Source organism: Myotis myotis, unplaced genomic scaffold (assembly GCF_014108235.1).
Source record: "Myotis myotis isolate mMyoMyo1 unplaced genomic scaffold, mMyoMyo1.p scaffold_m19_p_2, whole genome shotgun sequence".
NCBI lineage: Eukaryota > Metazoa > Chordata > Mammalia > Chiroptera > Vespertilionidae > Myotis > Myotis myotis.
The window spans coordinates 5164552-5189577 of NW_023416324.1; the positions used below are offsets into that span (position 1 = coordinate 5164552).

Here is a 25026-nt window from a genome sequence, read left to right on the forward strand (position 1 = left end):
TTTAAAAAAATTAGTATATCTTAGAGATCTTTCTGTCTTCGTAAATAGAAAGCTTCCTTGTTCTTTTGTTGTTATAGCTGCATAGTATTCCATCACATGATGTACCATCATTTATTTTTCCAGTCCTCTGTTGATGGACCTTTGTATTGTTTACAAATTCTTGTTATTACTAATGATGCTACAATAAATTCATATATATATAATTTTATTCCCTGGCATTAGATCAAAACAGATACCCAGAAATGGGATTAGAGGGGTCAACACGTGTAGTTTGATGGGTATTATCAAATTTAACTCTATGAAGGAGGTACCAATTTTCATTTCCATCAGCAATATGAGATTTTTGCCACCCTAAGACATGATAAGGCTGTTTTCTAATTAACTATCAAAGATGGCTTTATAGTAACAGTAACCAGTGCATTTTTAGGCCTCTTTTCCAAATTTACAAAGAGCTTTCTTATCCATTATGTTAAAATAATAACTAATATTTTTTGAGTATTTACAAAGTATCAGGCATTTTGGTGACCATTATGTTTTTTAAAAATTGGTTTTTAGAGAGAGAGGAAGGGCTAGGGATAGAGAAAAACATTGATGTGAGAGAAACATCATCAATCAGCTGCCTCCTGCATGCCCCCTACTGGGGATCGAGTCTGCAACCTGGGCATGTGCCCCGACCAGGAATCTAACCAATTGCCTCTTGGTTTATGGGTCCATGCTCAACCACTGAGCCACAAGGACCATGCTGGTGGACTGTTGGGGTCCAACCCCAGCAGGTCCAGGGGTTCCCAAAGGTGTGGACGGAGTCAGCAAAGAAGGAATGACACGGAGACAGCCTTCAGTTGATCAGCAGTCTAGCCAGGTTCTAGCCAGGATCTCCCGCCAGGTTCTGTGTTTTATTGTCTTGTTACATCTGTATTTATACCAGTTGATTTTAATCCTGTCAATTTCTATTCCAAAGGTTAGGGTGTTTCTTATCTCCATTCCAGGGAGTAAAGATTATGTAGCTTAAGTGTGATTGTTCGTAGTTAAAGTGATTAACTACCCCCCTGGCACTTAGTTAAGGGGTTTTATTCTCTCCCTAACTTCAGAGAAAAATCCCTACCTGGGGAAACAACCTTTCTCAAAGAGGTGACCTTGGTTAAAACACATAGTGCTAAGAGGGGGAGCAAACATATTAAGAACAGTATGCCATATACGCCTTGAAACATATGCTGTGCAGATGTTTCTTCCCTGCAGCGATTGTGTCAAGCAGCAAGGATGGACCTGCTTCCGGCAGTGGACATTACAGAATAGAGGTTAAAAGCAGGGTAGAGTCAAACTAACTGAATCTGAAACTTAGCACTAGCACTTACCAGCTATATGAGCAAGTACTTAATGTCTATATACATATTCCCTTAATTGAAGAACTGAAAGATTATAATGTACCCATTGACAACCAAGGGTTGGATGGTTGTTGGCACCAATTCAGTCAACAGGAATCCCCAATTAGGCATGTGGTGAGGAAGGAGCTTTTATTCAGTGCAACAGACCGACTGTGACACAGCATGGCTGTGGAACAGCTCCGTAGCGTTTCAGCTGCAGTCGGAGAAACACAGTCTTCAGTGGAAAGTGTGCTTCTACAGCCAGAGGGTCGCTAACTTATATAGACAGAAGTCCCTGCCTCTGGTCCCTGATTGGTCTGTCCTCATGCAAATGAAGATTCCAAATCCTCGAAGTTTGATTGGGCCAAAAGGCACTGTCCTGATTGGTCAGAATGAATCAGTTCTGATTGACCGGTGAAGATGTTGACGGGGGATATAGCTGCACAGCTAGGATTGGCTCAAGTGACAGGAGCACATTGCAGGCAGGCAGTTCAGTGCTGGAGGCAGGTAGCTGAATGCAGGCTTCTCCCTGACGTGCGGTTTGCATAAGATGCCCCAGTTTAGAAATGGCTGTTAGGCTGTGTGTGTGTGTGTGTGTGTGTGTGTGTGTGTGTGTGTGTGTGTTTAAGGAAATTTGAGCCCAATTGGCCACCAGGAGCCCTTCTTAGTAGGTATCTTTTTTCTTAGTGTCCACACTACCTTGGTAGGCACTGTTGTAAGGGTTAAATGCTACTACATGTGAAGTACCTAAAACACTACATGACACATGCAGAGTCAAAAAATGCTGTTACTGTTCTTTCTGAACACTTCCTACAAGGCAGGTTGTATTGTCCCCACTTTATACTTTTTCCATGAGTAAAATGACATATAGAAGGACTGGGTCATAGAATTGGTAGGGGAGGAGTTAAAAAATATCTGCTTCTTCCTAGTGTCCCATTGGACGTATAGGTTACTTGGGTTTGCAGGTATGTGCTGGGTGCTAAAGTTGCAAATTAACAACCAGCTTCCGAGGTTCTCAACCTGTGGGTCGCGACCCCTTTGGCGGTCGAACGACCCTTTCACAGGGGTCGCCTAAGACCATCCTGCATAGCAGATATTTACATGACGATTCATAACAGTAGCAGCATGACAGTTATGAAGTAGCAACAAAAATAATTTTATGGTTGGGTCACCACATGAGGAACTGTATTGAAAGGGCCAGAAGGTTGAAGAACCACTGAGCTAGCTGGTAAGGGAGGGACCATGTATGTCTGTACAGGGCTGGCTTTGTGGCTGCTGTGACCTGTGAGGTTATCACGCTCTGTCTTGAAATTCTTCATGATTTTTAAGAAGGGGCCCCACATTTTTATTTCGCACTGGGTACCAAAATTATCTAGTCAGCCCTGTGGACATATATGTTATATTTTTAGTATAACTTTCATTGATATAAAGGATGTGTCGCATACAACTCACAAATAATAAAATACACAACACTTTTAAAAATATGTTCTTATTGATTTTAGAGAGAGAGGAAGGAAGAGAGAGAGCTAGAAACATCGATTGGCTGCTTCCTGCATGCCCCCTAACTAGGGATTGAGCCTGCAACCCAGGCATGAGCCCTGACTGGGAATCGAACTGGCAACCTCTTGGTCCATGGGACGATGCTCAACCAACTGAGCCACACTGACTGAGCCACAATACTCTTTATTGTAAATTCCATATGGCCAATTGATTCCAACAGGAGTCTTTTTTTTTTTTTTTTTTTTTTTTTAAATATCGTGTAGCCTCCCTATGGTTGCAGTTGACCGATGGGTGTAGTTCCAACATGAATGTTGGTTGATATTTTCTTTTATATTAATGAGTAAGGGGAAAGTGAGACAATCAAGAGATACCTTGAAATTTCGCTAGTTTGTCAATGGCATGAAGACTTCTTTGCTGAACTGGATACTCATTTTCCAATACTGGAAGAATATTTCCTCATATTTTTGCTGCTATTCACAATGTAAGGGCTATAGAGTTGACACTTTTAAGTCTAATCTGCATGATAAACTTTTTTCAGTGATTGTAGTCTAGATGAACAAAACAATTATCAGGCATTTGCTGGTTTGCATGCAGTAAATATTCCCACTATGGCAGATTCCAACTACCAATGACTGTCACTGGATGAAAAGCTGGGAGGAGATATGAATGAGCAAGCAGCATCTTGTTATATAGTATTTCCACAATGCAGATACAACACATGTGAACAGCCCAACCAGGGTTGCTCAGTGGTTGAGCATGGGCCCATGAGCCAAGAGGTCACTGGTTCCATTTCAGGTCAGGGCTCATGCCCAGGTTTCGGGTTTGATCCTTAGTAGGGGATGTACAGGAGACAGCCGATCCATGATGTTTCTCTCTCATTGATGTTTCTATATCTCTATCCTTCTCCCTTCCTCTCTCTCTAAAGTCGATAAAAACATTAAACAAAAACAAATGTGAACAACCTAAAGAGCACAAATGGTAAAATGTAGTAATGAGGAAGTAATGAGCTTAGAGTATTTGTTAATTTTATTTTAATACTAGGGGCCCAGTGCACGAATTCGTGCACCTTGAAAGGAACTGTGGTCAGCGAGGCTGCAGTGGGCAGAGGGGTGGGTCTCAGCCCATCCTCTGTGCCCCTGCTTGGCTCCTCCCGCCACAGCCCCCGGTCCCCTGTCTGCTGGCAGCCCCGCTCCCACCACTGCTGCTCCCAAGTGCTGACAGCGCCGGCCCTGCTCACACCCGCTGATGGCACAGAGCAATTGGGGCCAGCACCAGCCACGGGTGCAAGCAAGGCCGGCGCCGTCAGAGGGTGCAAGCGGCGGCTGCTGCCCCCGATTGCCCCCCAGGAACAGGGGGAGGTGAAGAAGCCCTCAGGGGCAATTGGGGTCAGCAGCCACCACTTGCACCTGCTGACGGTGCCGAGTGATTGGGACCAGCTGCGGGTGTGAGCAACGGCTCAGGTGCTGGCAGTGGGTGCAAGCAGGGCTGTTGCCAGCAGCAGGTGCGAGCGCCAGGTCGGACTGCGGCACATGGGAGCAAAGAATTTTCAGTAACCACCAGAGGCTCACCCGATGACAGCAACCAGGGCCCCGCCTTGATCTGGTGCCCCCACTCACCAGCTCCACTATCCCACCACAGCCGACGCCCACCATGTCCCATGTACACCCCCTGGTGGTCAGCACACGTCATAGTGACCAGTTGTTTGGTTGTTCTGCCATTTGGTCTATTCGCATATTAGGGTTTTATATATATATGTAACTGTACTAGTAACTTTGTGTAGTTTAATTTTTAATAATGGCTGTGCTTAGTGAGTGGCTCACAAAACTTCTTAAAATTTAACAACCAACTCTCCCCAGTCAGAAGGAGCTCCCGAAGCTCCCAGAAGGTGGGCAATGAGAGCCGGCAATGAAGACACCCAGCCGGCTACCTAGTGGGGTGGGAAGGGCAGTTATTCGTGTGCTATGAGTAGGCAGGCCAGTTTATGCCATTGGAAGTTGCACAATAGAAAGTGAGAGTTTTTGCTGTCGTGATTGTTATTAGAGTTAATCATTTCTTAGACATCATTTACCGTTTCAGAGCTTCAAGTTTCTCATTTGAAAAAATCGGGGATAATGATACTTTTCTTACCTCCTCAATACGCTCCCTGACTTTTGTTGGTTTTGTTCATTGCTGCGTACAATAGTGCGCCCACTGCATGGAAACAATGAGTGCGTCCTATTTCGGTGCATGAAAGCTCTTGGGAAGCCGAAAAGCCACATGCATTGTGGTGGATCGCGTGATGCTAAGCGAGGCTGCATTCAGCGGGTCTCCCAGCAGCTGCGGGGCGCACACCTGGGAGAGAAGGCTGCCCTGCCCCTCCCCGCCCCGCCCCGCCCCGCCCCGCCCCGCCCCGCCCTGCCCGCCCCGCCCCGCCCCGCCCCGGCCCCTCCGGTCCCGGCCCGCCAGTGCCCGGGGCCCCTGTTTCCCGCCGGCCTCCAGAGGCGGGCGCACAAGATGGCGGCCCCGGTATCCCCGGGGAGGTGGTCGCCTCTCGGCTTCGGGCTCTAGCGCCGAGCCGGGTCCGGAGACAGCTTTCGCGCAGGTGACCGGAAGGCCGAGCGGTGCTACCGGGCTCGTGGGGCGCCAGGCCCGCTCGCTACTGCCCCGGGGCCCCGCTGCGTCCCCAGCCCTGCCCCGGGGCGGACCCGAAGGAAGGTCAGGGCTGGACGCCCCACCCCTCCCGGTCCCACCGCCGTGGCTGTTCTGTGGGTGGCTCACTATCAACGTTGACGACTTCAGCCACGTGCACCTCCATGGCGGCCTCGCCGGTCCCGGGGGAGAAGATTAGCATCCAGGCGGGAGAGACCGCCCCGGCCGGGGACAGGGACCTGCCGGGCAACGACTGCCCCGAGTGGGACAAGCCCGTCCCGCGCTCCTGGAGGCACAAGTGCGCCTCCTATGTGCTGGCCCTGCGCCCCTGGAGCTTCAGCGCCTCGCTCACCCCGGTGGCCCTGGGCAGTGCCCTGGCCTACAGATCCCAGGGCGTCCTGGACCCCAGGCTGTTGGTGGGCTGTGCCGTGGCGGTGCTGGCCGTGCACGGGGCTGGCAACTTGGTCAACACGTACTATGACTTTTCCAAGGGCATTGACCACAAAAAGAGCGACGACCGGACCCTGGTGGACCGGATCTTGGAGCCCCAGGATGTGGTCCGGTTTGGAGTCTTCCTCTACACCCTGGGCTGTGTCTGTGCCGCTTGCCTCTACTACCTGTCCGCCCTGAAACTGGAGCACTTGGCTCTCATCTACTTCGGAGGCCTGTCTGGCTCCTTTCTCTACACGGGAGGTAAGGACCGGCCCGATTCCTGTGCTGGAGGTCTTCGCTGCATGGACTCCAAACTGCGGCTTTGGGTGGGAGTTAGGACTAGAGGAGGGGTATCAAAAGTTCCCAGGCCACTTATGTGAAATCTGTAGTGTGCGGGTTATGTGGGTTATTTTGAAAACAAGGGTGGGTTGAGAAGATCCTGGCTTGGCTTATGGATGTTAGAAATTATATACATATATATATATGTCATTGCCATATATATGGAAACTTTTTGTATCCAATTTCTTTTTGTTGGCCCTATCTTATAATGCCACAGTTACAAATTTTAGTGGAATTAACTTGGAAGCGCTCACAATTGGTACAGCTAATTAAGGTGGCGCTGGCCAGGTGGCTAAGCTCTGTTTGTTGAGCATTTATTATGTGCCAGCACTGTTCCCTGTGAACACAGCAGTCACAGAGATCCCTGCTCCTGTGAAAGTTATTTTATAGATGATGAGGAGAGACAGAAAGCAAAACTAGTCCATTATAGTTAGGTTGGCCAGTGTCCTGGTTGCTCAGGACTGAGAGGGTTCCCAGGATGTGGGACTTTGGGTGCTGAAACCAGGAAAGTTCCTGGTGGGTTAGGATGAGTCGGTACCCTGATGATAGCATATGAAAGATGATTAGTGCCACGGAGAGAAATAGTAAGTAGAGCCAGGAAGGGGGACACAGCGGACTGTTTTAAGCAGTTTGATCAGGGAAAGCCTCATCAAAAAGGTAACATGTGGGCAAAAATGGAAGGAGGTGAGAAGTGAGGGAGTTGGCTGAGCAGGGTGTCCCAAATCTTGGAACGGCAATTGCCAAAGGCATTAAGGCAGGAATGTTCCTGAAAAGTTTGAGGAGCAGCATGGAGACCAGGGTGAGGGAGAGAGAAAGTGAAAGGAAGTGAAGTAAGGGAAGTACGTTTGGGGAGGTCAGGGAGGCACAAAGATTATGTAGGCCTTACTGCTTTAAAAGAGTCACTCTGGCTAAAGTATGGAGAATGGCTAACGGGGAGTGAGCAAGGGTAGAAGCAGGGAGATGGAGGAGAAGGGAGCTGCTGAGTAACCCAGGCAGGAGATGTTTGGTGGCTTGGATCAGGCTGGTAGTGGAGAGGGAAGAAGTAGTCAGGCAGGGTATGCTGATAGATGGGATGTGAGGCAGGAGAGAAAGAACAATGAAGCATAACTCAGAGGTTTTGTGCTGGGGTCCAACCCCAGCAGGTCCAGGGGTCCCCAAAGGTGTGGACGGAGTCAGCGAAGAAGGAAGGACACGGAGGCAGAGTTCAGTTGATCATCATAGCCAGGTTCTCTAGGTTCTCCAGCCAGGTTCTGTAGCCATGTTCCCTCGCTAGGTTCTCCAGCCAGGTTCAGTCACCAGGTTCTAGTCAGGTTCTCTTGCCATGTTCTATCCAGGTTCTGTAGCCAGGCTCTGTCTCTAGGTTCTTCAGCCAGGTTCTGTCTCTAGGTTCTGTCTCTAGGTTCTGTGGCCAGTTTCTGTTCAGGATCTTTTGCCATGTTCTCTCCAGCGAAGTTCTTCTGTCTGTAGGTTCTGTGTCTAGGTTCTGTGTCTAGGTTCTGGGTCCTGTTGTCTTGTTACATCTGTATTTATACCAGTTGATTCCAATCCTATCAATCTCTATTCCAAAGGTCAGGGCGTTTCTTATCTCCATTCCAGGGAGTAAAGATTATGTAGCTTAAGCATGATTGTTCGTAGTTAAAGTGATTAATTACCCACCTGGCACTTAGTTAAGGGGTTTTATTCCCTCCCTAACTTCAGGGGAAAATCCCTACCTGGGGAAACAACCTTTCTCAGAGAGGTGACCTTGGTTAAAACACATAGTGCCAAGAAGGTGAGCAAACATATTAAGAACAGTATGCCATATATGCCAGGTCCCTTGAAACAGCAAGGATGGACCGGCTCCTGGCAGTTTTGGCCTGAGCAGCTTGAATAATGGAGTTGATTTCAAGTGAGATAAAGTTGAAGGTAGGTTTTGGGAGAGATAATTGACAGAGCATCTTAATGTAGTACAGTGGTTCTCAACCTTCTGGCCCTTTAAATACAGTTCCTCATGTTGTGACCCAACCATAAAATTATTTTCGTTGCTACTTCATAACTGTAATGTTGCTACTGTTATGAATCGTAATGTAAATATCTGATATGCAGAATGGTCTTAGGCGACCCCTGTGAAAGGGTCGTTCGACCGCCAAAGGGGTCTCGACCCACAGGTTGAGAACCGCTGACGTAGTAGATCTCCAAGTGGAGATGTCAAGTGGATATAAGAGCCAGTTCAGGGAGAGGTCTGAGCTGGAGATAAAGATATTTGGGGCCCTAGCTGGTTTGGCTCAGTGGATAGAGTGTCGGCCTGAGGACTGAAGGGTCCCAGGTTCGATTCCAGTCAAGGGCATGTACCTTGGCTACAGTACATGCAGCTGATCGGTGTTTCTCCCTCATTGATGTTTCTAACTCTCTATCCCTCTCCCTTCCTCTCTGTAAAAAATCAATAAAATATATTAAAAAAAAAAAGATATTTGGGGATCATTGGCACATAAAGTTGTACGACTGGGTGAGACCACCAGAGGAGAGAGTGTTGTTGATAGAGATGTGAGGGGGACCAGGACAGCCCTGGGGCACTCCGACATTATGAGGTGGGGAGAAGCCCTAGCCTGCGTGGCTCAGTGGATAGAGCATTGGCCTGTGGACTGAAGGGTCGCGGGTTTGATTCCGGTCAAGGGCATATGCCTGGGTTGTGGGCTCAATTCCCAGTGGGGGGTGTGCAGGAGGCAGCTGATCAATGATTCTCTCATCATTGATGTTTCTTGTTTCTATCTCTCTATCCCTCTCCCTTCCTTTCTGAAATCAATAAAAATATATTAAAAAAAAAAAAGAGGTGGGGAGAAGAGAAGGAACAGGTAAAGGGAACTGTGATGGAGCATCTGGAGGAGAAAGAAGACCAAGAGGCTGGTGTCCTGGTGGTCACTTGTAAGAAGTTCAGTAAAGGGAACCAGTGGATGCTGTAACAGAGTGTGTCAGGGGGTAAGGAGGGAAAAGGCCCTCTCTGTGAAGGCGACACTTAATCTAAGACTTGAAGGATAAGGAGCCATCCTCTGGCAGAATTGGGGTCTGACTCAGGTGCTGAATCCGTCAAGACTGAAGGAACAGCAAATGCAAATGCACTGGCACGGGAGAGAGCTTGACACCTAGGATCCACCGAAAGGCCCATGTGTTCGAGAGGGAGAATGGAGATGTAGTTGGAGAGGTAGGCGGGGGCTAGATCATGCTGGTCTACTAGGGCCTCAGTCTTCTGTGTGGGTTTCTCCTCATTCCCAGCTTGCAGGCTTAATCCCTAGGTCTCTTTCCTCTGTCTCCATTTCCTCCTTTCGTGATTTTAGCCAAGTCCCATGGCTTCAGATGCTATCTGTTAAACTGGTGACTCAAATTTATACCTCTGGCCCAGATCTCTCCACTACACTCCAGACTCCTACTTAGCTTCTTCCTCGGTAACTTCTCTTCGAGGTCTCCAGGCACCTCCCGCTAAGCGTGTCTGAGACCCAACTCCAGGTCTTCTCCCCAAAGAAACCTCTTCCACAGCTTCCCCCTCTTACTCAGTGGCAACTTCTTCCTTCTAGTTCTTCACAGGCATCATCCCAACTCGTTTCTCACATCGTGCATCAGTCCGTCAGCAAATCCTGTTGACTCTACTTCAAAAATGTATTTGGGATCTGACCTTTGCTCACCGCCTCTTGCCACGGCCACTCTTATCTCCCTTGGGTATTTTGGCAGGTTCTTTACTGACTTCTGTGCACCCACTCTTGTCCCTGGCAGGGCATTCTCAAGCCAGCAGCCAAAGTAATCCTGTTAAAACAGGCAGTTACATCAGTCCTCTGCTCAAAATTCTCCAATGCCTTCCATCTTTTTTTTTTTTAATAAGTTTTTATTTCGGGGGGGGGGGGGCGGGGGAGAGAAAGAAACATCAATGATGAGAGAGAATCATTGATCGGCTGCCTCCTGCATGCCCCCTCCTGGGGATTGAGCCTGAAACCTGGGCATGTGCCCTGACCACATGCCTTGACTGTGAATAGAACCATGACCTCCTTGTTCATAGGTCAGCATTCAACCACTGAGCCACACCCATTTGGGCAGTGGCTCCCATCATGTTCAGAGTAAAGGCCAAGGTCTTGAGGTCTTGACAATGATCCCAGGGCCATTATCTTCCCATCTTCTCCAGTCCCCCCCACTCCGATCTGTCCTCTTCCTTTCCTCTGCCTTCTCACATGCTCCAGCACACTGCCCTCCTGGCTGTTTCTGAAACACACCAGGAATGCTCCTGCCTCATGGATCCTTTGAAGATTCTGCTTCCTGGATTTAGAATGCTTTCCCCCTTCTATCTGTATGATTCCATTTCTAACCTACTCTCCCCATTTGTCAGTTGTTTAGTGAGGCCTTGCTTTCTACCCTACTTAAAGTTACAAAACAATGCTTTCTGCAGCAGCTGAGAAAAAATAAAATTACACACATACAATATACCCTGTGTCCCATCCCCCCCAAACCTGCCCTATTGCTCTTCTCTGCCTTTTCATCACAGCATACTACCTTTTAGCATAAGTAAGTACGTACTTTGTTAATTATCTTCCCTCTTAGACTGTAAACTCCCTGGGGTTAGGGATTTTAGTCTCTGAACCCATGGTGCCCAGAACTGTGTCTGGCATGTAGTCAGTACTTAATATTCATGGAATGAACAAATGGGGAGATAATAAAATATATTGAGCAGAGTAATGACATAATCTGATTTTATGGTTTTTTAAACACTGTCAATTATATAGCAATAAAAGTCATACTGTGAAGTGCCCAGATTTTAAGTGTTACAGTTTGATGAATTTTGACAGATGCATATGGCTGTATAACCCAAACCCAATCACGATACAGAACATTTCCATCACCCTCAAAAGTTTCCTGGTGCCTCCTCCCCGTCAACCCCTCTCTCCCCATCCCGAGCCAGAGGCCACCAGTGCTCTGCTTTCTGTTTACACAGATTTGTTTTGCCTGGTCTAGAACCGCATAGAAATGGAATCATTCCTTATGCATCCTTGTGCCTGACTTCTTTTGCTCAGCAGGAGGCTTTGGAGATTTGCCAGGTTGTGATGTACATTAGCAGTTCCTTTGTTATTTATTTATTTTTTAAAAAATATATTTTTATTGATTTCAGAAAGGAAGGGAGAGGGAGAGAGAGAGAAACATCAATGATGAGAGAGATCATTGGTCAGCTTCCTCCTGTGCAAGCCCCCCACTGGGGATCGAGCCTACAACCCGGGCATGTGCCCTTGACCAGAATCGAATCTGGGACCGTTCAGTTCACAGGCCGACGGTCTATCCACTGAGCCAAACCGGCGAGGGCATTGCTGAGTAGTGTTCATCGGATGGACATACTGCAATTTGTTTATCCATTTTCCTGGCCCTCAACCTTTGACCTGTGTCCATATTTTGGCTATTTTGCCTGAACATTTGTGTTCCTGTCTTTTGATATTTGTTTTCACTTTCCTTGGGTAAATGCCTACGAAGGGAATTGTTGAGTCCTAGGTCGATGATGTTTCACCTTATGAGAAGTTGCCAGTGTTTTCTGAAGTGGTTGTCCTGCTCTATCCCACAGTATGCAAGAGTTTCCGCTGCTCCACATTCTTGTCAATATTTTGATTCCTGTTTTTTTTTTGTTTTTGTTTTTGTTTTTAAATATATTTTATTGATTTTTTACAGAGAGTAAGGGAGAGGGATAGCGAGCTAGAAACATTGATGAGAGAGAAACATCGATCAGCTGCCTCCTGCACACCCCCTACTGGGGATGTACCCACAACCAAGGTACATGCCCTTGACCGGAATCGAACCTGAGACCCTTGAGTCCGCAGGCCGATGCTCCATCCACTGAGCCAAACCGGTCAGGGCTTGATTCCTGTTTTAACGAGTTCATTCCAGCTGCTGTGCGGAGATCGGGCCCAGTAGTTCACTGTGGAAAATGGTGCTGGGAGGGGCGGGCGTGCCTTAAAGGAGACGCCCAGGTGGGCCCCTCTCTGGAGCAGGTGCCCACCTGTTGGACACTTAGGACATTGGGCTTCCGCCTCAGGGCACTAGCGTTTTCTTGGGTCCGCTATCCTGTAGGACAGCGGTTCTCAACCTGTGGGTCGCGACCCCTTTGGGGGTCGAACGACCCTTTCACAGGGGTCGCCTAAGACCATCGGAAAACACATATATAATCACATATTGTTTTTGTGATTAATCACTACGCTTTAATTATGTTCAATTGGTAACAATGAAATTGGGGGTCACCACAACATGAGGAACTGTATTAAAGGGTCACGGCATTAGGAAAGATGAGAACCACTGCTGTAGGAGGTTCTAGGCCAGCCGTGGGCAAACTACGGCCCGCAGGCCGGATCCGGCCCGTTCGGCTGTTCTATCCGGCCCGCGGAGCCGAAAGAGCGGAGGGTTCTCTTGCTCTCCCCTCCGCTCCTTCACCAGCAGCAGTGTTCACATGGCAACGTCGGGAAACACGGCCGCAGCTCCTCCTTCTGAGTCCAGTTTAAGAACCCATTGTGGCCCTCGAGTCAAAAAGTTTGCCCACCCCTGTTCTAGGCCTTTTTCACCCCTAAAGTGGGTTTGCGGTTGGTTTTGGGGTAAGGCCTGTGGAAGGTGGGGGCTTGTCCTTGCAGGCACAGGTTTCTGTCAACGTGCTGACATCATTGTTTTGCTCGGTGTTCTCGGGAGGTGTTCTTGGGTAATCTTGGGTAAGCCAGAGGTCGGGGCTTCAGAGCTGTGTTTTCTGTCCTAGTCAGAGCCCTTCCCTCTGCTTGGAGAGCTGAGAACATAAGCCACAGGAAAGCAGGCAGCTGGAGGAGAAGCCAGATCTGTGCTGGGAGTCTTCCTGCCCGGCATCTTCCTCCTTGGGCAGGGCTGCTGCAGTCCCCCCTTATCTGCGCTTTCACTTTCTGTAGTTTCAGTTTTCTGTGGTCCAAAAATATTACATGGAAAATTCCAGAAATAAACAACTCATGTTTTAAATTGCGAGCTGTTCTGGGTAGTGTGATGAAATCTTGTGCTGTCTGCTTTGTCCCACCCTGGAAGTGAATCATCCCTTTGTCCAGCATATCCTCGCTGTATACGCTCCCTGGCATTAGCCGTATTTAGTAACTGTCTTGCTTATCACATGGACTGTAGAGATATCACAGTGCTTGTGTTCAAGTGACCTTTATTTCACATCTCATGAGTAGTGATGCTGGCAATTGGGATATGCCAAAGAGAAGACATAAAGTGTTTCCTTGAAGTGGAAAGGCATGTGCAGAATGCACATGAAACAAACATAGTACATATACGGTTCAGCACTCTCTGTGGTTTCAGGCACCCACTTGGGGTCTTGGATGAGGATAAGGGGATTACTGTAGTCCTCTAAATATGTGAGCTATTGCAGGAGACATCGATTTACTAATTTAGAACTGGAGCTAATGTTCTGCTTGAGAGAACTTCCTCCTGGAGGGCATGTCCTCAGACAACCAAGCAATTTATCAAAACACTGCTGGGGAGTACAGAGTTGGCTTGCTGCGTGTTGGTGGGTATAAAGGGCCATGCCTGTGCTTCAGTCCCCTGGGGCACTTCATTCTTAAGACCCAAGGGTGGTTGTCAGGTGACAGATGGAGGTGTTAGCTTACGCTGTGGTGGGGATCATTTTGCAATATAAGGGTATCAAGTCAACGCTTTGTACACCTTACACCTACTCAGTGTTATATGTTAATTATATCGCAATAAAGTTCAAGTGGGGGGGACAGAAATCAAAGAAGCCCAACGACTAGTGAAGGTGATGTTGGGCTGAATCTTGTTCTTTGGCTGCCTGGCTTCAGACCCTCTATAGACCATTGACCCTTACCGCTTTAGGTGGTGAAAGCAGCTTTCCTGTGGAGGCTGTGCCGTGGTAGCTTGGTGGTGGTGCACAGAAATCAGTCACCTGGCCCAGCCCGGGTGTGTTGTAGGCCAAACTGTCAGAGAACAGCGATTTGGTAAGTCACAGGTAGAAGAAGGTAGAAGTAATTCCTCAGAGAAGGGGCTTAGGAAACAAGCTGTGGAGGTAAAGGAAGGGCCCTTGGAGCCTGGGAGTGAGGAAGGTGATGGTGGAGGTGAGGGGAAGGGGAAGGGGAGGGAGAGCATGCTGGGTCCTTATCCTAAGATTTTTTAAAAATTATTTTTAACTATCTTTCGTATATTTTTTATATATATTTTTATTGACTTCAGAGAGGAAGGGAGAGGAAGTGAGATAGAAACATCATTGATTGGCTACCTCCTGCACGTTGGACTGAGCCCACAGTCCAGGCATGTGCCCTTGACCGGAATCGAACCTGGGTCGATGCTCTATCCACTGAGCCAAACCATCCAGGGCCTTATCCTAAGATTTTTAAGGGAGATCTTAGGGGAGGTCGCAGGGGAAGATCTCAATAGAGCATCCAGCAGCTTTCCAGGGGTCCTTTCAGGGTTGTGGTCTGCACTGACTGATTGGTGGGCCCAGGGCAGGGGGCATTACTCAGTGCAGCTGCTCTGAGGTCAGCCATGGGGTCGCTGGTCTGGCTTGGCTGCTTCTCTGGGCCTGGAGCTGAAATATAACTGGGGACTAGATGTTATGTATGGGAGGAAAGGTCAGGGGGTCCAAACCTCATGACCAGTGATGTGCTAGGGGAGGAAAGGTCACCCTGGGGGCGAGGTCCCCCCTACAGTTGTTCTTTGCTTGGCACCTGGGGCTCTCCACCCTGGGGACCTTCTGTACTGGCCCATCGTCCTGTTCTGCTCATGTCTAACTGCCCCACAGTTAGCCCTGGAGTTTCCCAAGCTTCTGTGGCAGTGTATGCGTGGGTCACCCCTCGCCCATCCGTGCTGCTTTACTCTGAGTGGGATGTCTGTCTGACCCCCGACCCATATTCCAGGTGCTTGTTATTGTAGCTCTGTGTTCAGTTCAGCCTTGTGCCAAGTGCTGGGGAGCGAGCTGTGAACAAGCTAGACACAGGCCCTGCCCTCATGGAATCTAGTGTTTGTTGGGAAAGACAGAGATGAAGTGATGAGAAGTGTGATGAAGTTTATGAAAGTAGGAGTCAGGGTGCATGGACCATGTTGCAAGGGGCTGACTGTGGGGTAGGGGTGAAGGAAGGGGTGAGGAATGGTCTTTATAGTCTTGAAGGGTGAGTAGGAGTCAGCCAGGCTAAGGGGGGAGGATGGTTCTCAAGGCCTCAGGAAATGAAAGGTATGAGGGGAGAGGGGAGGAGAGCTCTAGGTGAGCAGGAGAGAGCCAGGGCAGGCCAGAGGGGAGCCAGGAGGAAGAAAGGTCTGGCTTTTATCCTGAGGACAGACGTTGATAAGGGTTTTCAGGTATATGTTGGGGGCGGGGGGGGGGGGGGGAGACGGGGCGGGCATGGTCAGATTAGTATTTTTTTAAAAACATATATTTTATTGATTTTTACAGAGAGGAAGGGAGAGGGATAGAGAGTTAGAAACATCGATGAGAGAGAAACATTGATCAGCTGCCTCCTGCACACCCCCTATTGGGAATGTGCCTACAACCAAGGTACATGCCCTTGACCGGAATCGAACCTGGGACCCTTAAGTCCGCAGGCCAAACTGGTTAGGGCTCAGATTAGTATTTTTAAAGGATCACTTTGGCTGCATGTGGAGATTAGGTGTGTGTGTGTGGGGGGAGTCGGGGGGACTGAGGGGGGGAGGAGGGGGACGGAGGTTGTTATAAGAATGGAAGCCATTCTTACAACAATTTGGGGTTGTTGCAGTGTTCCAGACATATAATGACCACTACTCGGATTTGGAGATGGGGTGAGGTGGGCTGGAGTGTGCCGCTGGGGTTGCAGAGAACTGGGCAGGTTTTACGGAAGTAGATTAGACAGGATTTGAAGTCGATAGCAGTACAGGAGGAGGAGTTAAGGATGACTTAGTTTTAACTTAATGGGAACCAGAGAGGGGAAGCTGCTTTGTAACTTCATCACCTTAGCTCTTTTACTCATTGTGTAGCTGAAGGTTTCTTTATGCAGAGTTTGGGAGCCCTGCAATTTCACTGAGATTTGCTGGGGCAGGGGGTGGTGGTGGTGGTGGTTTCAAAACCAGCAGATGCCTGCAGAGGTTGTAGAGGAAGGAGGCGGAAGCATAAGAGACTGGGCTGGATATTCCGTGAGGGCCTGGCCCAGCGGTGTTACAGACAGAAGTGCTGTCTTTTTTTTTTCTAAAGAAAGAATCTTTTTTATTTTTATTTATTTATTTTTTATTTATTTTTTTTTAATTTATTGCTTAAAGTATTACAAAGGGTATTACATATGTGTCCATTTTATCCCCCCGCCCTAGACAGTCCCCTAGCCTCCCCTATCCCCCAATGTCTTATGTCCACTGGTTATGCTTATATACATGCATACAAGTCCTTTAGTTGATCTCTTACCCCCCTACCTCCTGCCCCACAACCCTCCCCGGCCTTCCTGCTGCAGTTTGACAATCTGTTTGAGGCAGCTCTGCCCCTGTATCTATTATTGTTCAAAAGTTTATAATGGTCTCTATTATCCATGAATGAGTGAGATCATGTGGTATTTTCCTTCATTGACTGGCTTATTTCACTTAGCATAATGCTCTGCAGTTCCATCCATGTCATTGCAAATGGTAAGAGTTCCTTCCTTTTTAGAGCAGCATAGTATTCCATCGTGTAGATGTACCACAGTTTTCTAATCCATTCATCTACTGATGGGCACTTAGGCTGTTTTCAGATCTTAAGCTATGGTGAATTGTGCTGCTATGAACATAGGGGTGCATATATCCTTTCTGATTGGTGTTTCTGGTTTCCTGGGATATATTCCTAGAAGTGGGATCACAGGGTCAAATGGGAGTTCCATTTTCACTTTTTTGAGGAAACTCCATACTGTCTTCCATAGTGGTTGCACCAGTCTGCATCCCCACCAGCAGTGCACAAGTGTTCCTTTTTCTTCTCATCCTCTCCAGCACTTGTCGTTTGTTGATTTGTTGATGATAGCCAGTCTGACAGGTGTGAGATGGTACCTCATTGTTGTTTTGATTTGCATCTCTCGGATGATTAGTGACTTTGAGCATGTTTTCATATGTCTCTTGGCTTTCTGAATGTCCTCTTTTGAAAGGTGTCTATTTAGGTCCTTTGCCCATTTTTTGATTGGATTGTTTATCTTCCTTTTGTTAAGTTGTATGAGTTCCCTATAAATTTTGGAGATTAGGCCCTTATCAGAAATGACATTGGCAAATATGTTTTCCCACACAGTGGGTTTTCTCATTGCTTTGTTGATGGTTTCTTTTGCTGTGCAGAAGTAAAGAAAGAATCTTTTTTTTTTTTTTTAAATATATTTTATTGACTTTTCCACAGAGAGGAAGGGAGAGAGATAGAGAGTTAGAAACATCGATGAGAGAGAAACATCGACCAGCTGCCTCCTGCACATCCCCTACTGGGGACGTGCCCGCAACCCAGGTACATGCCCTTGACCGGAATCGAACCCGGGACCCTTCAGTCCGCAGGCCGACGCTCTATCCACTGAGCCAAACCGGTTTTGGCAAGAAAGAATCTTTTTAAAAAAATATATTTTATTGATTTTTTACAGAGAGGAAGGGAGAGGGATAGAGAGTCAGAAACATCGATGAGAGAGAAACATCGATCAGCTGCCTCCTGCACACTCCCCACAATGAAGGTACATGCCCTTGACTGGAATCGAACCTGGGACCTTTCAGTCCGCAGGCCAACGCTCTATCCACTGAGCCAAACCAGTCAGGGCCAGAAGTGGTGTCTTGCAGGGGCCGGGAAAGGGTGAAAGAAGCCGGAAACTGGACTGTAAGACCTTTCAGATCCTCACGGCTCTTCCGTGGAACTGTGTGTGTGGTGGGAACCCACAGCTCTTTGTTGCAGGATGTAGTTGGGGGCAGTAGGAAGGAAAGACTGGCTGTGACTCTGAAGCCTCACTGAGTGCTAAGAGAACAGTCTTCTCTGGACCTCCGTGCCACCGGAGGGAGGGAACTCAGTGAGTCCTCTCTCCTCGGCTGACTTCAGCGCTCCCGGCCAGAAGTGGCTGGTCTCTGACTGATGAACAGTCCTTGATCTCACACCAACTCTCTGGGTTTTCTGGCCACAGGGATTGGATTCAAGTACGTGGCTCTGGGAGACCTCATCATCCTCATCACGTTCGGCCCGCTGGCCGTGATGTTCGCCTACGCCGTCCAGGTGGGGTCCCTGGCCGTCTTCCCACTGGTCTACGCCATCCCGCTCGCCCTCAGCACCGAGGCCATTCTCCATTCCAACAACACCCGGGACATGGAGTCCGACCGGGAGGCGGGCATCGTCACGCTCGCCATCCTCATCGGCCCCACCTTCTCGTACATGCTCTACAACGCGCTGCTCTTCCTGCCCTACCTGATCTTCAGCATCCTGGCCACGCACTACAGCATCAGCCTGGCCCTCCCGCTGCTCACCATTCCCATGGCCTTTTCCCTGGAGAGGCAGTTCCGGAGCCAGACTTTCAACAAACTGCCCCAGAGGACCGCCAAACTCAACCTCCTGCTGGGGCTCTTCTACGTCTTTGGCATCATCCTGGCACCAGCAGGCAGCCTGCCCAAACTCTAAGGGGACCAGGAGCTCCTCGGGCAGCAGGTCGCCCTGTCTGAGACTGCGTTGAAAGCAGTTTCTCAGGAGAGAAGGTGATTTGGCAGTGAGGAGCCTAAGGATGGCTTGTAAACTCACACCTTTTTAAAAGTTATTATGTTGTTAAAGATAACGTCTTGTCCTGTGTTATGGGGAATCTTGAAATCACTGGTATCAGAAGGTGAGTTGGCTGCATGGCCCGTGTGTTATTTATAATTTCCACTAGAGGGTGCTGTTAGGTCACTTTAAAGTAGACTTGGTGAAGGAGCCGCCTGGCTTGGCCTCCAGACCTAAGAGAGCCATGTGGTAATGACTGGTGCCAGGCTCAGCGACACCAAGAGCACCTGTCTCTTCCTCTGAGCATTTGGGTCCTGAAATACACAGCCGAGAAGGTCCCTCAGCAACAGCCTAGCGTGCCTCCAGGCGATTTGCCTAAATTGTGATTCAGAGGCCTTTGTCCTTTATCTCTCTTCACTTCTTGTGGCAGCTGAGGAAGAGGGTCAGATCCCCCTGTGGCAAGACAAGCCAGCAGGACTGGGAAGGGGAAAGACCCACCCCTGGAGGAAGCTGAGAATATCGCTGTTTCAGGATGGGAATGGGCAGGGCGGCTGTTTCCCTTTGTGGAATCTGCTGGAATGATTGGGGGGGGCGGGGGGGCCCTACGACTCTCAGCCCTTTCAGTTACTGGTAGGAGCCCTGAAATTGTAGAGGCACCTGCTCTCCTTGCCAGCTACTTCCGGTCCACGAGGCTTCTTCGTCCTGCCCAATTGCCTTTCCGGTTGCTCCTTGACGCCCACCCTCCCTGTCTATCAGCTTCCCGTTTCTGTTTCTCCCAGCCTGGCATCCTGACTGATTGTGCAGCAGCTCAGCAGCTGAGCCCGGGACAGTTGCCACTTGCCACAGAGCCACAGGACGAGCAGGCCAGGGACATCAGCTCCTCCATGAAGGAATCAGCCAATAGACCAGGGGTGGGGGACGTCCGGCCCTAAATCGTTTGGTCTGGCCCTGCCCAGGCATTAGGGATGAGTGAATGAAATGTTTGACTAAATACAGCAGGCTCACTTTGAAGGTGATTATTTTGTATGGCCCACGAATGATGTTATAAATACCCAAATGGCCCTGGGCGGAAAGGAAGTTCCCACCTAACCCTGTTCAGACAGATGACAGGCCTGCCAGCTAAAGAGCTGCATCTTCCGCCTTGAAGACGGATGTGCAATACTGACCCTGCCTCTCCCAGAGCCTGCAGTTGCCTTGTGCAGAGATAGCTTGCTCCCAGAATGGGGGAATTCCAACGTGGATCAAAGCTGCTTTTCATTTCATTGCCTGGGAAGTATAATTTCTGGGCCAGACTTGCTCAGTTGCATTTGGTCTAAGACTGAAATAGATTGAGGCCATCATTGTTGTATTTTTCTGTTGTGATGATGGCCATTCTGATAGCTATTTCAGAGGCTTGACCTGCAGAAAATGACATAGAATTAGTTCTTAGTTCTGAAAATCAGGCTAATGATATGATTTGGCTCCTTCAGTTGGAATTAGCTTACTTGGAAAAAACATATCTGGAAATGGCAGAAGTTCCTCAAAGGGGAAGGTGGTTTGTATAGAGATCTGAAACCCTCAGATGGTGGCCCGAGCCCAGGAACTAGGGAAGGAACCCTTCTTCCCAGCACCATCTTTGGTTCACGCCAGGCTTATGGCGTTTTGGTGCTCACAGGGTCTTGCCTTCAGAGGCCAGCTCTTTGGGCCCCTCCTCAGAGCAGACCGTTTTCACACAGGGCTCAGCCTGCGGCTGTAGGACCAAGACCTGTGTCCGCAGACCAGACCCACCTTTGTAAGCGCTCCCTCCTGTTGGGGTGTCAGCCTCCACATTGTGCTCTGGTGCGGATTTTAATGCATATTTTTATACACAAATGTTTCTAAAAGGCCAAACTTGATGCCAGGTTTTATATGCAGGTCACCATAATTTATATTATATCCGTAATTCAATGAAATTTTCTTTAGACTTGTTAATAAAATGAAATAAAAATTATGTTTCCAGTTTTTCTTTGCTTTCCTCCTACTTCTTGTCTTATTGTCTGATTGTGAACTCTGGTTCATAAATCTCTGGAGACCAGCACAGGGGCACTGGGGTATTGGGTGGGGGTGGGATGGGGTACATGATCTTTAGTGATGAGCTGGGCTAGGATGGGACCAGATTTGATGGAGTCCTTAGAAAAGACAGTAGGGACCACTCAGAGCCAGTGTGGATTCGCCAAGAGCCAGTCAGGCCAGATTAACCTAGTTTCCTTCTGTCCTTTCCTACTTTTATGTTTCTTTTTCCTTGAGAGGGTCTCTGTGCTGATAGATTGAGAACACGTAGTCGGTAGAGTACATTTGGGTTTCAGCGAGGCATCTGACAATATATCTTTATGAACAAAGCAGAGAAACGTGGAATGGATAGCAGTCTAGTTGGATGAATTTCTGGGGGACTGACAAGCTGTGAGCGAGAGCTCACTAATCAGCGTGTCACTGTCAGCAGGCAAGGGCGCCTTTGGCAGCAAGTGTGCGCCTGCCCTCTGCCCTCTGCCCTCTGCCCTCTGCTCTGCCCGGCTGGGTTCAACACCTGTTGTTACTGGTTGGGATTAGGCAGCCCAAATCGCAGGTCTTGTAAATCTTGGGAGGAAGAGCTTATAGAATGACAACAAATCAGATGGCTGCTTCGATGTGTCAGAGGAAGACTTTAGCATGAATAAATAGGAAGCAATATACTTGGATCCCCCAACATCCAAAGGGGGAGATCCCTGGAGTGCTGACAATAGATGTGGTGGGTGTGATTTTTATTAATGACGCGGATACCACATCACAGGCCTTTATTTCTGTGATCCGGATTTATCCAGTCGGGAGGCTGGAAATTTAACCTTAGCCACCTCTCGGGCTGGCCCCCATCCCAGGACTCCTGGCCCTCCGTGGGGCAAGAAGCCAGAGATGTTGGCTGGGCCCTGCTCCATTTGCTCACTATCTCTATGGTCGCTTCTCTGCTCCGCCATGCTGGGGTTCAGCCCTGGAATCTGCCCTTGCTTCTACACTCTGCTCTGAAAGGGCTCAGAATGTCCCTGACAGAGCCCTCCGCTGACAAGTACCGCAGGTCTGCAGGGCACTAGTCCCTGCCACCCCACCCCCATTTCTGCCCCGTCTCCGGGAAGCACCCATTCTCCCCATGACCTACCTCATCTACCTCCCCTATTTACAGTGTCTCTCTCCTTCCCCACCCCTTGCAGGACCTTTGCACAAAGTCCCACCCACGGTGCCTTTGGAAGCCCAATGCTGGCCTCTTGCGTGGGGTGAGGAAGAAGATGCAAACACATAATTTATTATCTTACTAACTCTTCTGTTATTCCTGCATTCAAACAAGCAAAAATCTGAGCCTGTGACCTGGCCTGAACCTCAGTTGAGTCAGTGAGCTCTGGCTTCCATGAAGGTGAATGTGATCGGAGGTGGAATTAATAGATTAGTGTCCAGGACAATGAAGGCGCAGGCCCTGCCCATCCCCGAGCTGTCGGGCCACAGGTGGGAGCAGGATCCATTCCTGGGCACCTTTCCTTCTTATTTTTTCTTGAGAGAGCAAATACGGGGGTTGGTCAAGAGCATGCTGCGGGTGCAGTCCGCTTGGCTTTCAGCAAGGTGTTCGCCAGTGTGATGTGAAATGTGGAATTAGTGAAAATCCAGTTGGGAACTTGATTTCTACGTGCACATGCATGTGTTTTCACACTGGGAACAGCTGCAGCAGAGGTTTTACGTCCTGGTGTGGGAGCCACGTTTTGAAGATGTTATTAACAAACTGGATCTTGTCCAGAAAGCACTAGGCAGCCTGGTGAGGGCACTTAAACTACGGCAGCGTGGAAAGGAGACGCACGAGAGGGCTGTCTTGGGGGAAAGAGATTGGGCTTTTTTCCCCCCTTTGACTTCAAAGGCAAAGCTAAACCGATGGGTGGAAGTTATATGGCCCCACGTTTAAGCTCTTAGGTCAGGAGGAACTTTCTAGCTAGTAGAGGAATCGCAAGTGAGATGTTTGGCACGTCCCAGTGGGCGGTGAGTTCCCTGTGACTGGAGGCATTCAAGAGAAAGGAACACTTGTCAGGAACACTGCAGCGGAGAGTTGGACATCAGAGAAGGGGTATATGAGAAGACCTCAGGGTCTTCTGATCCTGCGACATGGTTGTTCTGTTGTTAAGGGATTGTCTCAGACCTGCCCTCAGGGGTTGGGAGGACAGAGAACAAGAAAAATGTTGACATGCCCTCTTCTCAGTTTTAGACTGTTGTCTGTCGGCCCATTTTTACAGGCACAGTTGCGGTTGATATTCCTTTCTTTTTATATTGTGCACACACACGTGCACCTGCATGCATGCCTGTGCGCATGCGCGCGCGCATACACACACACACACACACACACACACACACACACACACACATGCACACACACAGAGTTGATTTCACTGTCAAAAGCCTTTGAAGTGAGGTGGATGACAGCTCCCTTCCCCCGAGCCCCGCGGACACTCTGCTGCTAATGGACTGTCAGCCTCTTTCATTACGGGCTCCAGACTGTGCTGGCTGGTGTAAGAGTAGTGCCTCTGGCAAGAACCTGGCACTCGGGCCTCAGCCAGTTGACATTTGTGATTTGCCTTTCTTCACATTGGGACAGCCCTCCCACCGTGAGTGACTAAGCCCGGTTGCCAAACAGTGGTGTGAAGCAAGTCGGGTCGCCTGCCTGAAGAGGCGAGGAGGACCGGGTCTGGGCGCTTCAGGAGGGCTGCGACAGGTACCTGGGGGTTGGGAAAGCCTGAGACCTGACAGGGGAGATGAGCAGTTGGAGGGCCAGGAGGTGCCATGGGCCCTGCTGGGTGCTGCCCTCAGCCTTGGCACTGTTTCTCTGCCCTCTGGTCTTCAAGATGAGGCCCCTCAGGCCCCTGGCCCTCTGCCCTTCAGCTCCCCAGGAGGCCGGCTCTACAGGGATCAGTAAGCCCGCTTGTCTAACCTGCCTTGGCTGGCTGGGCGGGCCAAAGTTTCAGGTCAAAGTCTCCCATCCCTGAAGAACAGAGAGTGGTCACTGGCTCACCTCCGATGACCCAGGAAGCTCTAGCCTCAGGTTAAATTCCCCCATCTGCTTGTCTCTATTTTTTCTGCTTCTTATATTTCTCACCGGCCACTGATTCAGAGTGCCCACGTCAGGAATGTGCTGGCCACGGGGGAGGGGGGGAGACTGAGAGCCCCGCCCCACATTCAGGGGGAGCAGCACCAGGAGGTGATAGTGACGCGTGTTTGGGGCACAGAAGACTCGCTGTTTAGGTTCCGTGAGAGGGGGCTATGTCAACTATAGAATCAACACTGATAAACACAGTGCATTGAGGTTAGAGATAGGGTGCCGGGTGGAGGTCATCAGGAAGGCTTCCAGGAAGAGGTGATGATGAGCAGGGATCAAGACTTCCAGGAAGAGATGGCCAGAAGGGTGACTGTTTTCTTCAAAGCGGAGGTGCCGGTGGACGGCTGCCTCCAACTCCCCCAGCTAGAGAAAAATCCCTGATTTCTGCCTGAGAATGTGGACGTTTTTCTTAATTAACCTCTCTGGCTGCACAGGCAGCCTCGGCGTTGAGGCAGGTGTGCGAAGACCCAGCACGCCACTGGCAAGGTCAAAGCCCGAAGAATGAAGAACCCTGACACCTCCTTGCTGAGAAACAAGCAGGAGCGATGGTGGGCCATTAAATCAGCCAGACTGCCAATACCTAATCAAGATGAATGGCTCCGGGAGACCAGGCCCGGGGGTAGTATATCCTAGGAGGGGAATGGGAAGACGGCCTCGGTGCGGGGCTGCACCGAGGCCAGGGAATGCTAGGCAAGGAGGAGTTCAGATTCAGGGGGGATGCCAAGGAGGTCCAAGGTCACTTCTGGCACCAATTGTGAGCAACTAGGGCCTTTCAGCTGCCACTTTCCATGGCCGAGGTCCCTGGCCTACTGAGCACTTGCTCCGGGCCATCTCTGTCCTAGGACTCAAGGCACGCCTCTGCCTAAGGAATCACAGTGAGCTGTGCAGAGATCACATCCACATACATTATCCTGATGCCACCCCAAGGGTCATAGCAGAGCTCCAAGGGCTGTGGGAGAATGGCTTCTGGGAAGAGATGGCAGAGATGAATTTCTCCAGGCCCCATT

At 49.3% G+C, this 25026-nt stretch overlaps 1 protein-coding gene across 1 annotated transcript; it reads left to right on the top strand.

The window, feature by feature from the left end:
* The first annotated feature begins 5312 nt into the window (after nucleotides 1–5312).
* UBIAD1 (UbiA prenyltransferase domain containing 1) lies at nucleotides 5313–20884 on the top strand. The gene is made up of 2 exons (XM_036350386.1): nucleotides 5313–6182; nucleotides 18341–20884. The coding sequence occupies exons 1-2, from the start codon at nucleotides 5654–5656 to the stop codon at nucleotides 18826–18828; spliced, it is 1017 nt and encodes a 338-aa protein (XP_036206279.1). The 5' UTR covers nucleotides 5313–5653; the 3' UTR covers nucleotides 18829–20884.
* Nucleotides 20885–25026: the final 4142 nt, after the last annotated feature.

Excerpts from the sequence above, each read along its gene's own strand:
- UBIAD1 (XM_036350386.1), top strand. The coding sequence starts at position 5,654 with ATGGCGGCCTCGCCGGTCCCGGGGGAGAAGATTAGCATCCAGGCGGGA. Across the intron at positions 6,183-18,340 it reads CTCCTTTCTCTACACGGGAG|GGATTGGATTCAAGTACGTG; the intron begins GTAAGGACCGGC and ends TTCTGGCCACAG.